Source organism: Centruroides vittatus, unplaced genomic scaffold (assembly GCF_030686945.1).
Source record: "Centruroides vittatus isolate TY-2023 unplaced genomic scaffold, ASM3068694v2 scaffold_899, whole genome shotgun sequence".
Lineage (NCBI taxonomy): Eukaryota > Metazoa > Arthropoda > Arachnida > Scorpiones > Buthidae > Centruroides > Centruroides vittatus.
In genome coordinates, this window is record NW_027122719.1 from 1,748,994 (window position 1) to 1,763,562 (window position 14,569).

At 30.0% G+C, this 14,569-nt stretch overlaps 1 protein-coding gene across 3 annotated transcripts in view; it reads right to left on the reverse strand.

Annotated features, from left to right (window-relative positions):
• The window catches only part of LOC136990284 (FAD synthase-like), a 51,130-nt gene that overhangs the window by 18,196 nt on the left and 18,365 nt on the right, over nucleotides 1-14,569 (reverse strand). For all 3 annotated transcript variants that reach the window (XM_067288676.1, XM_067288675.1, XM_067288674.1), the window contains 2 exons: nucleotides 12,280-13,470; nucleotides 2,244-2,507 (listed from right to left, as the gene is read on the reverse strand). In XM_067288676.1, coding sequence (XP_067144777.1) covers nucleotides 2,244-2,507; nucleotides 12,280-13,367 — 1,352 coding nt within the window. In that variant the 5' untranslated portion in view covers nucleotides 13,368-13,470. The remainder of the gene's footprint in view (nucleotides 1-2,243; nucleotides 2,508-12,279; nucleotides 13,471-14,569) is intronic.

Consider the following 14,569-nt stretch of genomic DNA (forward strand, 5'->3'; position numbering starts at 1 on the left):
TTCGAAGAATAATACAACACGGTTTCACAAAAATCATCAGTGATAAAGCTTCTCAATATCAGATATGGTAGCTGTTTTATACGTTATGTGAATGTATGCTTCTTTAATCCTAATAGACAATTAATTCTGGTAGGCTTTCTCACAGCTATCAGGTTAGGTACTTCTTTTATTGATATTCACATGCATTTTGGGCTTATGCAACATCTAAGCCCCTCCTCAGTGTAACGCTAAGAAGACAGAAGCAGTGCTTTTCAATTTATTCAATACACTTATATGATACTCCTGATTATGTTTTTTTATAAAAATGTGTGTGTGTATTGGATGACCTGAAAAAGTTTTCATAAGTATGACAATAAAATCCGTAGAGGTACACCTTTTTAAAACAGTGCTATAGTAACCAATATTTTTACAAGCTATTAAATAACAGTATAAACAATTAAAGACATTATACAGCTTATGGGATAGATACCTATATCCTTTAAAAATGTTTCGGAATAAATTATATTTTCTTTACTATTATCTATGATATTACATTTGTAAACTGAGTGCGACACTTACATTATAGGTTACTTTTCCCTGTCATGCCTTCTATCACACTAATTGAAAAGCACTGCTTCTGCCTTCTTAGAATTACACTGAGGAGGGGCTTAGATGTTGCATAAACCTGAAATGCATATGTGAATATCAATAAAAGAAGTACCTAATCTGATAGCTGTGAGAAAGCCTACTGGAATTAATTGTCTATTCGGATCAAAGAGGCATACATTCACATAGTGATAAAGCTTTTAAGTGCGAAAGATACTTCATTTGACATTTTTCATTCGAGCACGTACGTACCATCAGATTTTCCTGCATAATTTTCATGAACAATTAGTAGTTAAGTACAGTATGTAAATTTTCTTTTCCCATCTTCTGTCGATACACGTGGTCCTTCTCAAAACTTATTTCAGTGTTGCCAGATCTCGATGCTTCTCGTTTTGTTTGCCAGATGTTTTTCCCTTATTCCATACTTGCTTTTCGGTTTGCATACTTACATTTCGGTTCTTAAGCATTAAACCACACCTCCAACCATTAGGACAATCCCCACCTCTACAAGTATACTTTAAGACTTTAATTGTGTCTCTTTTTTGGCTATGGAGATTAAAAATTTTCAGTGAATAGTGCTTAGTGATTGTTGAGTTCTGTCTTTAGGCAATTTTTATTTAATCAAATAAGACACAATCTGTCCAAAATATTTTTGAAACCCGCTTTATTTCATATCATGTGTTCCAGAACACCCTTTAATGACCGGACCTTTTCTTTGAAGCTACTAGGCTGTCAGGTAAAAATCATTCCTTTAAAAAAAAACACACAAAAAACATCCAATTAAGATAATAAGAAAATAACAATTAAAAAGTTTATGTTAATTCATCACCAGAGGGCTATCACCAAAATCTACATTAAACAGCGCTCCTCATGTGGATATAAAGGTGTGGAAGTCCCTTACCGGATAGGAAAGAACCTGAAGATGTCTGTAAGGCCCACCAGTCCGATTTTTAACTTTATTGTCTTAATTGGATGTTTTTGTGTGGTTTTTTTAAAGGAATGATTTTTACCTGATGGCCTAGTAGCCTCAAAGGAAAGGTCCGGTCGTCAAAGGGTGTTCTGGAACACGTGATATGAAATAAAGCGGGTTTCAAAAATATTTTGGACAGATTGTGTCTTCTTTGACTAAAAGTGCTTAGTGATGATGACGAAAACATTGTTTAATTTATATTAATATGTATCACTTCTTAAGAAAATTTTAATAAAGATATTTATCTTAATTACGAAAATATAATAGCATGTTTTTTAATTTTTGGAACCTAACTCCCCTTTTCATACTAGTTCTTTGTTTTATATAACATGGATTTGCATAACACGGCAATTTTTTGAAACGTAACTCCCATGTTATATGGGAGTTACCTGTACTTAAAAATAAAATGCCATCTGGTAGTAAATACGTAAAAAACAGTATGCAGAATAACATACAGTAGTGTAATGCCATCTATGAATGGAATGTTTTATGAAAATCGAAAATTCTCAAATTGACACTAAATCATCAACTGATTGTTGTCATTAAATACTCACTTGATATACTGACAAATATTGCAAAAGGGTTAAGCAAGCAGACTTGACTGTATATTTATGTGTATGTATATATATGTGTATATGTAAAAATGTGCTTCAAAAGTAATTAAATTATATTTAAGAATTTAACTTACCCATTATCATATAATGAACAATATGGTACATCTAACAATCGTAAGAAACTCCAAATATCTTCATAATCCCAAGACAAAAGTGGATTTACTCGCATAAATTGTGGCCAACCAGGATCAGTTTTTTGAAATGGTTTAATGTTATCAGAATGAGGATCAGAATATCTAGTTCCCATCAAAATCACTTTTATTTCTGGATTCTCTTCCAACAATTTCCATAAAGAATTTTTAATAGGTGTTTTATATGTTAATAAATTTAACTGATATCTGTTTCAAAAGAAAAGATTAATTAAGTATGATATTTATCAAATATAATGTGCTTAATAACAAATTCTTAATATTGAAAATTATTTTTGTAAATCAAGAGTAATTAAATAAAAATACATTAAACCTCTATAAAAAAAAAATTAAGACTAAAGTGATAACTCAAAACCATTAAAATGATTAACCTATTTTTATATTATTATACAACAAACATTAATTTTATAATAAATATTATTATAAGTTTTAAATATTCAAGAAATATGATGAAAAATAAGTTTGAAGAGATTGAATTAAAACATTTCATTTATTGATAAAAAATTTATATCATATTCCAGTTATTTACTACTGATTTACCTGTAACTTAAAATAAAGTGATTATTTTGCTTTTTATAACTTTATAAATTTATTTATTTTATAACTTGAAACTTAAATATCAAATATTAAATAATTTTCCTAAAAATCTGTAATTAGAATTGAATAATTACATTAATTAAATAAATTAAGAATTTTAATTATAGATAGATATACCGCATTTTATGGAATATAAGACGCACTTTTTTCTTTGAAAAATTGCCTCCAAAATTCAGGTGCATCTTATAGTCTGTAGCATCTTACAGGTATTTTTTTATAAATTGCTTAAAAATTAAGGTGTGTCTTATAGTCTGTAAAATACGGTATTGCTATCAGTTGATAGCATTAATAATTGTAACTGACATCATTATCTAGTATCTGCATTCTTATTGCATTAAATAAGCAAAAAAAAAAAAAAATGTTTAACAAATCTTTACTAGAAATTTGTCATACTATTGATACATGTAACAGAATTGTCAAAGAAACATTATTTTTAATAGTTCTTTATAAATATTAGCTACTTTTAGCAACAAAGACTTCAAAAAGTTTATCTAACATTGTGTGCTTAGCTATCAGTAATGCTATTTTACAAGCTGCTTCTATCACTTTTGTTTTGATATAGATTAAAAACAAAGTAGATGCTTCTTAACAATAATAAATTATTCCTTATTGTTTTCCCTTCATAAAAAAATAATAGTTCATTTTCAATCCATTCAAATTTTCTAAAGTCATTACTAATAAACTTTTATATGACAAACTTATATAGAATTACAGTGAATTTTACATCATTCAACTTTCTTCTCAATATTGCCAACTATTTTAATAATAAAAACTGTTTCCAAATTTTTATATTATTTTCAAAACCTAATTTGTGGTTTATTTTTAATTGATAGACCTAAATATATATAAAAGTGGTATGTATTCCAAATATATGAAATTCAAAAATTTCATGCTTTTCCTAAATTATATATTCCTATAATTATATAGAAAAATCAAGCCCAAACTTGGCTAATGAACTATTTATATAATTCATTAAGTTATGGTTGGATTAATTATTGAACTAGATCATTTGATTATTTATATACTAATGTTTTATTTATTTATTTTATTCTATTTTTTCTAGTTTTCTGTTCTATATTTATTTCTAATGTTTTCCTATACTAATGTTTTCAATTGTCTTTTAACAGATAATTTATAGATGCTGATCATATGCTAATTTTAAATGCTAACAAACTCATGCCTTTGGAGTAATGACTGCTCTTGTAAATGTAATGCATACAGTAAGTCAGGTTATGTGAAGGTTTAATTTTTGTTGTAGCAATTTCCTGTGGATATATCATCACAGTTTATATGCATAAAAATATGATGTATAAATACAAGATGACATGAATGATCTGTATATCTCTTTTAAAATGAAGACAAGTTTCATCAAAAATTCTGAAAATTTTGATAAGTAAATTGAGTATACTCTATCAAATGATATTTTCAACTTTTAATACTGATTGAAAATATGAACTATCCAGGCCCAAAGTAAAATTTTTTAAATGTAGGTTCAAATTACAGGGTTGCATATGACAGTTAATACAGAAAATAGTTGAAAAGGTAACTAGGATTCTTTATAGTTATCATATAAAAACAAATTTATAATATAAATTAAAAATACAATATACTGTATTATTAATAATAGGTTTAAGTTCACCTTAATCAAAATTAAAAATGTTTGAAACAAAATATTTTCATTTTTTTTGTGTGAATTGTCTTTGTAAACCAAGTAATGAAATTGGTAGACGCTCTAACAGCAAACGGTTAGGGAAACTTAGTTTATTTATCCATATGCATTTCGGGTTGGTTTATTTTCCAACCCCTCTTCAGTGCTGTTAAGGAAATTACAAAAAACGTTGAGGTTTCCGAGAGTATTTATGATCATGTAAATTGGAAAATAATAAACATAGAAACTTACATATTATAAAACTGATACGGTATTATAAGTTGGTACAATTTATAATAACGCATCAGTTTTATAATATGTAAGTTTCTATGTTTATTATTTTCCAATTTACGTGATCATAAATACTGTCGGAAACCTCAACGTTTTTTTGTAATTTCCTTAACAGCACTGAAGAGGGGTTGGAAAATAAACCAACCCGAAATGCATATGGATAAATAAACTAAGTTTCCCTAACCGTTTGCTGTTAGAGCGTCTACCAATTTCATTACTTGGTTTACAAAGACAATTCACACAAGATTAATTTCACAGCATCCACACCTTCTATGTTAAAAAAACATTTTCAATTTTTTTATTCGATCATCATCAGTACTATATTAACTTGAATTTTAACAAATTTCAAACAATAAAATTTAGCAATTTTAGGAAACACAATTTAAATTATGGAATAATAATTTAAATATTTTAAAGCTTTTACATATATTAATATATATTTTGTATGAATAATATTCATCAATAAAAGACAAAATTTAAATTAAAAAAAAGCATGAAAATCGTTAACATCTTTTAGAATTCATCATTATAAGTTTTTCTAAGTTTGTCTATCCTCAATTATCAGTTATAATAAAGCTAAGAACATACTAAAAGATTAGCAAATACAAAATAATAATTAAGAATACAGAGGATTAAACTTTAAGAATTCAAAAACTAAATACTTAAATTCCAAGTATTAAGTTCCTAGAAAAAAATATTAAAAATTTAAAAGGAAGAGCCAGCATTAAGAAAAACTCTCCATGAAATAATACTTTGGAAAAATAAGAATTAATCACAGTGAGCCACTGAGAAACAAGGAGTTAACTCCTTGCTTCTCAATGGCCTACTGTGATCAATTAAAAACACCAATTAAGTAGCAACAACACTTTTGCCAGTTTTAGCTAGTTATACATTATTATTTAGATCATGTGCTCTTAATAGTTTTAAAATTTACTATTTCCAATATGGAAGAAACTGAACATGAAATAAAATGCATTGTAGTTCTTTCAATAATGAATTGATCTGCATTAGGATTTCTCATTTCCCGATTTTTTGCTTGTCCCAGAATTTTGGAGAAAAAGTGAACTGTTTCCCGGGATATAATTAATTGTTTTTAAGGTATAAAAAATATCTTAAAATTGAATGATATAATTATTTTTCATTTTTAAAAGTAATTTAATATGTTCTGCAACCTCCAAAATCATAATATTAATAATGCTCTGTAAAATACAGGGTGTTTCAAAACTCATGGGCAAAAATTTAAGGGGTGATAGGAAACATCTAAACAAGCAATTTTCACCATACAATGCAAGGGTGGAGAGCAAGTGGTGAACTGCTAGACGGCGCTGTAATGGAAAGCATAGAGTGTGCGTTTTCTTACACATCATCATTTCTACCGTGGATTTCAAAAGGCATGGTGACCTACAGTAATCAAGAAAAGGTGGGCTTTTATGTATGGTCTTGCAAGTGGGAATGCTCTAGAAGCCGAAAGACTGTACAGGCAGCATTTCCCAAGATGACACGTGCCAGACTGAAAAATGTTTGAGCAATTGCATTGGTGCCTGTGCGAAACGGGATCCTTTGTCACCAGCATGCATGATACAGGGCATGACAGAAGTGTGTGGACGCCACAAGTGGTAGAGGACATTCTGTAAAGAGTGGAAGATTGTCCAGATATTAGCATGCGAGAGGTTTTCTGTGCCGTAAATGTGCCCCACTCGATTGTTTGGCGAGTACTACAGGATGAAGGATTACACCCCTACCATGCACAGAAAGTGCAAACCTTGATACCTGATTGACACAAATTATGCATCATGTGTCGAGTTTGCATGTTGGTTTTTGCAACAGCTAGCAGCACAGTCTGATTTTAATGCACATGTGTTATTCATAGATGAATGCACCTTTAATCATGAAGGCATTTCTAATATGCACAACCTTCATGTGTGGGCATCTAACAATCCATACGACACACGTTCTCATGCGTATCAGAAGTATTTCAGCGTAAATGTTTGGGCTGGAATTGTGGGCGACCATTTGATCGGCCCATACCTTCTGCCAGTCTGACTGGATGGCAGAACATACCTCACATTTTTACAACAGGTATTGCCAGACTTACTTCAACCTGTTACAGCCAACATACAAGCATGTATGTGGTTCCCACATGACAGAGCACCACCCCATTTCAGCTTGAATGTGCAGAGCACTTTACATGCTAAATTGCCAGGGTGACGGATTGGTTGGGGTGGGCCCACACCTTGGCTGGCATGCTCACCCGATCTCTCGTCTGGATTTTTTCCTGTGGGATCATTTGAAAAGTTTCATGTATGAAAGCCCCATCAACTCCAACAAGGACCTAGTTGCCAGAATTTCTGTTGCTGCCAGTGCCATCTGAGACATGCCGGGTGTGTTCGAAAAAGTGTGCTGCTTGCTACATCGCAGGTGTAATGCCTGCATTACCACAGGCGGTCGCTCTTTTGAGCAGTTTCTGTAATTTTGCCACACATTTTATTGACAGCATGTCAATAAAATTATTTAGTACTTCCTCTATCCATTTGGTGTTTTGTTCTTTCAGGTGACAGTAATGGATACCTCCTAGCAGTTCACTGCTTGCTCTCTGCCCATGCATTGTATGATGAAAATTGCTCGTTTAGATGTTTTTTATCATCCCTTCAATTTTTGCCCATGAGTTTCAAAACACCCTGTATATATTAAAATTACCTTTAAATTATGTGAAAATTTTCACAAATAGAAAAAAAATTTATTATAGTTTGTTGAAAACTGCATTAAAAAAAAAAAAAGCCTTTGAATTGAGTTGAAAATTTAAAGAAGAAATGAACTTAGATCAAACTTCTAACTTAGTAGGTAATTTTCATTTTTTAAATAAAACATAATACAAAATATTATTGTAAATTTTTATAAAATTTTGAAAAGCAAAGATGGTCAATACCCTGTTCACTCAATCTGGTTATTATTTCAATGAAAAGTCCCACTACTGAAAATCAGTGGTGTGCCGTGACATTTGATGATAGGGAAGCTGTGTTTCTGTAAGAAGCCAACTTTCAGGGGCAATCAATTAATTGCGCGTCAGGACCCATTCATATTCGTTTGTTCGATAAGCCAGTAAAAACTGTATACTTCTTTAAATGTATTTTTAATAGATTATCTGACATACTTAATAAATAAGAAAGTTCAATATAATTACCTCCGTTATTAGATTCAATAAATTCCCTACGCCCTCTAAATGCCAATTCTTGCTTTGAGAAAAAACACATAACATCTATTAATTTAGATATATCTATTAATCGTAATTATCTTGTTATAATTTTCAATATTTATTTTATATTGTCTACCAATGTTAAATTCTATTCCTCTTTGATTTCCAAATTGCTTCACTTTTACGAAAGAATCGTCATTCGTCATAAATTTTATTGTCAAAATGTCGAAATTTTTTTGTCGACGTATTTATATTTAATTTAGGCATTGGTCTTTCTCTTTTAATAATGTTTTCTTTTTCATTATATGGTCTTGAGCCAAAACTTTTTAAAATAAATTTTTGAATCACTAGCCACGATATAAGGGCTAAAATTAAAATTATTAAAAAAAACTTACTTGGTAAAACAAAATGTGTGATGAATATACATACCTAGTACAAAAAATTCTTCAATTGTATGAATATACTTTTAAAGAAACTTATAATTACATATAACTTTGTGAAGAAACGTACATAAAAATAACAAAATATTCTTTACTTTTTAAATCTTAAAACAATCCACTTAGTGAAATACTGTAGCTCCGAGTGGCTAATGAATGGAATCAGAGACGGTCCAGGTAGGTGTGTGCGTGCCAAATCCCGAGGGTGCCGATACCGGTCAATGTCAAATGCCTCTTTTGTCGCATCACTAGTATATATCAAAGGATGCGACAGGGTTGTTGAAGATTTTAAACGTTTCTCACCATAGCTGTAAAAATCTAAATATGTTAAACTTAACAGATTGTCTGTCGTTCGTTTTCTAACTAATTCGTTTTAGGACCAAGTGTTCACGGAAATTTCCAAAATTTACAACTTTTCGGTCACTCTCATTGAACTGGAAAAATTTCTGTCTTTATTACATCTAATATTATGAAGAGAACAGACCCCACTGTACTCGGCAAGAGATTGGTTCAATTAAGCTTCTGTTTAAGTAAAATTTCGGCTCTTTCATCAGGGTTTTATTTATGTTTCTAATTCCCTAATCGCTTAATTATTTAACTACTACTTAAGTAGAAATAAGTCGAAACTAATTACTTTGTATTTGAATATCTGTAGTCTTGGGAAAGAAGTGGAAAGAAATTTTTATGACAACCGATACATAAATCGTAAATTTAAGGAAAATAAATTCTAGAGCTTTTTCTGTACCATTGTACGTCTCATTCATTAAATTTGGTTGTAAATGATGCTGCCAAAGTAACAGTTAATTTTTTAACACTGTACTAGAATTGTACACGTTTTTTCTGCATCCCCTTACAGATGGGACATACTAAATCGTAATATCAACGGTTTAACATTGAAATCTGTAAGTAATATAAGATGGGAGAGCGACGAATAAATATATCAAATATTTTAATGGATTTTTTTTAAACTTCTGTCAACTATACAGAACTATCATAAAAACATGCCAGTAAACTCCTATCGGTTGGGTTAAGTTATAAATCTAGTCTACGGTGGGCAACCTTTTTTATAACATGGGCCAGAATAAATTTTACGCTTTTTCCGCGGGTTGTAGTAGTTAATTGATGCCTTCTTGTGACTTGTAATTTTTTTAGTCTGCAAATATGAAATAAACAAATAAAAAGTTAATTACTACATTTATTTCTCTTATCGTTTTTGAAAATTACAAAGAATTGGAAAAATAACTATTAATTAGTTATTTTTCCAATTCTATAATTAAATAACTATTAATTAGTTATTTTTCCAATTTAATAATCTAATAAAGATCTTGCGGGCCGGATAGAAACTTTTCGCGAGCCGTAGCTGGCCCGCGGGCCAAGGATTACCAGGGGTTGATCTAGTCTGCTCATGATTCACATAATCAGGCGAGGGCGGCCGAACATCTAGCAGGCAGGCAGCTAACAGCCCACAACCGCTCCGGGATATAAAATTGGACGCTTTACGCGTGTGTTGCTTCTACCAGCTAAACCGGGTGAGGTTGGTGCTCTGTAAAGCGCATGCGCCAATGCCTATAATCTGGCAGCTTGGAAGTTAACAGGCAGGCGACTAACAGCTCAGAACCGGTCCGGGATATAAAATTAGATGCTTTATGCATGTGTTGCTTCTACCAGCTAAACCGGGTGAGGTTGGTGCTCTGTAAACCACATGTGCCAATGCCTATATAATCTGGCTGATTGGAAATTGACTCGGTTTCGACATTCCTTCCGCCACTGAATTATTCGAATATACAATAGCAATCTTATCGTTTTTTTCACATGTAGTACAGAAATTTGTAAAAGATACATAATGCAGTTATAATAAAATATTAATTTTAATTAATGCGAAGTACGTTAAAATATGAAAATTTACATTTTATAAAATACAAGGGAAGGTCATTGGAAGGTGGAATCGGCGCTTCCATCGCTTCCAATGACGGCACGCCACTGCTGAAAATGCCCTTTCCAATTCAATGGATGTGGGTGAAATCGTCTTTAATGAATTTAAGAGAAGACAAACGTTACATGTTTTTTCACCTGTAGCCTCGAAGATTTCTAGTTTGTTTTTGAGATGTGTTGCAGTACTTCTTTTGGTGTCAAGTATTCTTGATTTGTCTACGTTGGCTGCTTTAATAGAAACATCAAGCTTATAGCCCAATAATTCGGCAGTTTGTTTAGCTGTTTGTTAAAGCCAAACGGTTTATGAAGAAAAACTTCATACTTGCAGACTTTGTACTCATTTCTATCCTTGCCCAATAACTGCATTATTGAATCTACTAGGCATAGTTAAAATTAAGACAGCATTGGCACAATTATTCCAGATATTACAGGTTCTGAGAAGTAAAGAATTTTCAGAGTCCTGCCATATTGATTATTGACAATCTGTGAGATGTCATAACAAGCAAAAATTTAAAAAACTAATAAGCAGACTTAAAATTAATAAATACGAATAGGTTAAATAATGTTAAAAGGTTTTTGTTGTGACGTATTACTCACTAGTGTTAGTAGTAGAAGACGTTTATTTTGGGTTAATTATATTTTCTATTTGCAAAATTTCCTCAACTTTAACACAAAATAAGAAAAAAGTAAACTTTTAAGAAATTTGCAGGATTTCCTGGGATGAGAAGAATTTTCCAGGTTAAAAAAAACAGCCGGGATCCCATTTGAGAAACCCTAATCTGCATGCAGTGACATCACAGACTCATTTGCTAAAATAGTTTTAGAGAATAAAATCAGTTTAGAGAAATTGTCAACTTTCATATATTTTTACATAACATACAATGGACAAATTTATAGGAAAGTATATAAATAAAAAGAAGATAGATTTTCCAAAAAAATTTGAAAGAAAAGATGAAATTCATGACACTTCATATCCAAACACAAACATGTCTACAAATGCCTCAAACAGATATAAGAGTAAAATGGTATAAACAAACAAAATTTTCCTTTTATCTGACAACTGCTATTTAACAACTGGTTATTATTAGATAAAAAATGAACTCCACAAATACCTAAGATACCAGTGTGAAAATTAAACACTTCAATTTAATTTTCTTGCTGGTATCTTAGGTATTTCTAGAGTTCATTTTCTTTCTTTTATTTATAAGATTTAATATACAGTATTTAATTTTTCTCTAAGTTTTATTATTATTTTTTTCTATATCAATTTCATTTTCTGTTATTTTGAATTTCATATTTTTTCCCACCTCTTTCTTTCTCACTTAATTTATAATTTTTATTGATGTATATTTTTTATATTTATATAAGTAGATATTTTCTCAAAATTTTTGAAGCTATTTTATACATGTTTCATTTACTCTCCCAAAACTTTAAATTTACTATTTTATGTATTCTTACTTTCATTATATTAAACATCTGATAGTATTTGATTTTTTTGTGCAAAATTGATAATGATTGAACAACAGATTGCAAATGCTTCTGGCAAAATAATTGGTTATCTGAAGTAAAATAATTATTTTTAAACATATCATACAATATTAAAGTCCCAAATTTTTGAATATTTCATCATATTAAAGTATTAGAAAAAAATTTAGAATTTATTAAAATTATACAGGAAATAATTGATGTACAGTACATATATGATATTAATATCATACATACCATATATTAATATATATAACTTTTTTTTGAAAAATTATACTCGTACATCCATATACATATGCTTATTTTATAAACATACAATTTTCTATTATTATTAAAAACTAAGATCAAAAGATCAAGTAAAAGATGTTATAGGCATACCTTTCCACACTTAATCGAATAAATTCTTCAATTTCTGGGAAAGGATCTGATGAACGAAAATAAAATGCTTTCAGCGATGGCTTTTTCTTGCTATTTTTACTTAAAACACAGTAAGCCAAATGTAGTAATACAGTGCAGTCTTTACCACCATTAAAACTTATTCCAATGCATTCTTCAGGATATTGTTGAAGACATTCTTCTAACACAGTAATACTTTGAGCAACTCTTTCAGATAAATTTGAACTACATATAGAAGGAAGTTGACAATGACTTTCTAACAAATTATATACTTCCTGAATGCTTTCAGATAAACTAGGATCTTTGCAATTCACAACTGAATTAGGGGGGAGTAATGATCTCAAATAAGCTTCTGCTTTAATTAAAGATGATTCATTTTCAGATTCTAAAGTAATTTTAACTTTATAATTAGTATTATCAATAATAGGATAAGATCCAAACTGTACTTCATTCTGAAATTTTTTAACTGCTTGATTTAAGTTATCAATAAATTCAAATTCACTTATTCTAAGACATAATATTTTATTATGAAATTTTTTAGGAGTAACTGGAGTAAATATATCTTTAAGTAAATTAAAAGAATATTCTAAATAAGTTGGAATCCCTGGAAATATGTAAACATTATGTACAGATACAATTGGAAAGAAAAACTTTTTACTATTTGTCTGTATTTTAGGATAATGTAACACAGCCGATTTTGGAAGAAGGGACATTTTATGAATAGAATTACCATCAAGCTGTAACTTTTCACACCATTTTTGCAATATTTCTAGAAGTATTTTATTTTCTACCAAAGGTTCTTTAAATGCTTTTGCAACCCCTTCATAGGTTAAATCATCATGTGTAGGACCAATCCCTCCACTAGTTAAAACAAATGTAAATGTTTTAGAGCATGATAGTACTTCTTCCGCTATAACATTTACTTCATCAGGAATAACTACAACACGCTGTACTTTAACTCCCAGATCATATAACTGCTTACATAAAAAAATAGAATTTGTATCTGTAGTTTGACCTTTTAAGATTTCATCTCCTACTGTAATAATACTTGCTGTTGGTCTTTCTGCCATATTAAAATAAGTTAAATTATTAACTTTGTTTCTTATATTATAATGCTGATATAAGTTAATTTTTAGAATATGATGTTTTGCAACAAAATGAGGTTGATATATTCTGAAAAATTAAAAATAAAATGATACATTAATTGTCATAATTATATCACAAATTAATAAAGTAATCTAGTAAAATAGGTAATATTTATGTAAATAAAATTTGTTTCTACTAATAATTCTTAAAAAATTTATATTAAAATAAATGCTTTTATTTCAAACTAATAAATATTGTAACCTACATCCATATTTTCATGCAGATTACCTGCTGGTTATCTATGTTTAAAAACAATTTAAAGAGAGTGAAGATTGTGTGATAAAGTAGTCACATGCTGATTTTAAATTGAAATTATGAACTCATGCCTGTGGAGTAACAGCTGGTCCTTAGGTGTGCAGGGCTATTTATACAAAATTTATTTTCATTCTAGCAATTTTCTATGGGGTATATGCTATCACACCACTGCAGGTTATATGCACAAAAATATGATTAAAATCTTTTCTTAAAATATATATTTTAAGAACTTGGTTTAGTACCAGATGATTGTAATTAAAGTACTCCTATTCAATGCTGTTTAGACATATTTAGCAAATGCAATGAAATTTGATATAGTGACATTTCAGGACATGTGGAAGACATTTCAGTGAAAAATTTAATACAAAAATTAACCACTACAATACTTTTGGTGCTGCAAGCAATGAGAAAGCAGCTTTCTTTGAATAAGAAAATGTGTTGCAGCCAAGTTCTGGGTGTAAAATTGGCCACAACTGTTGAATAACACTCTTATCAGCTACAATGGCCTTTACCTTACTGAAATGTGCATTTCTTGTAAAACTATTTCATGAAAATAAATTTAATTCTCAGCTAAACTGGCATTTCATTGTCAAAGAATTTACACATGGACCATTGACTCCACAAGCTATTATGAAAACAACCATTTGATTCACTTGAACATCTGGGAGTTCAGTCCAGTCTGGGTTGCAAATCTATCACTTCATGTCATTGAAGATGTTACCACAGTTGTTGTTAAACAGTCAATGTTGCTAGCTCCACATACAGTGTTATTGCAGTTAGGTACTGGTACATACTATGTCACACTGTGGAAGGTACTGAGAAAGTTAGTGCATTGTTATCCATATCAGATCAGTCACAATCATTAGTTGCT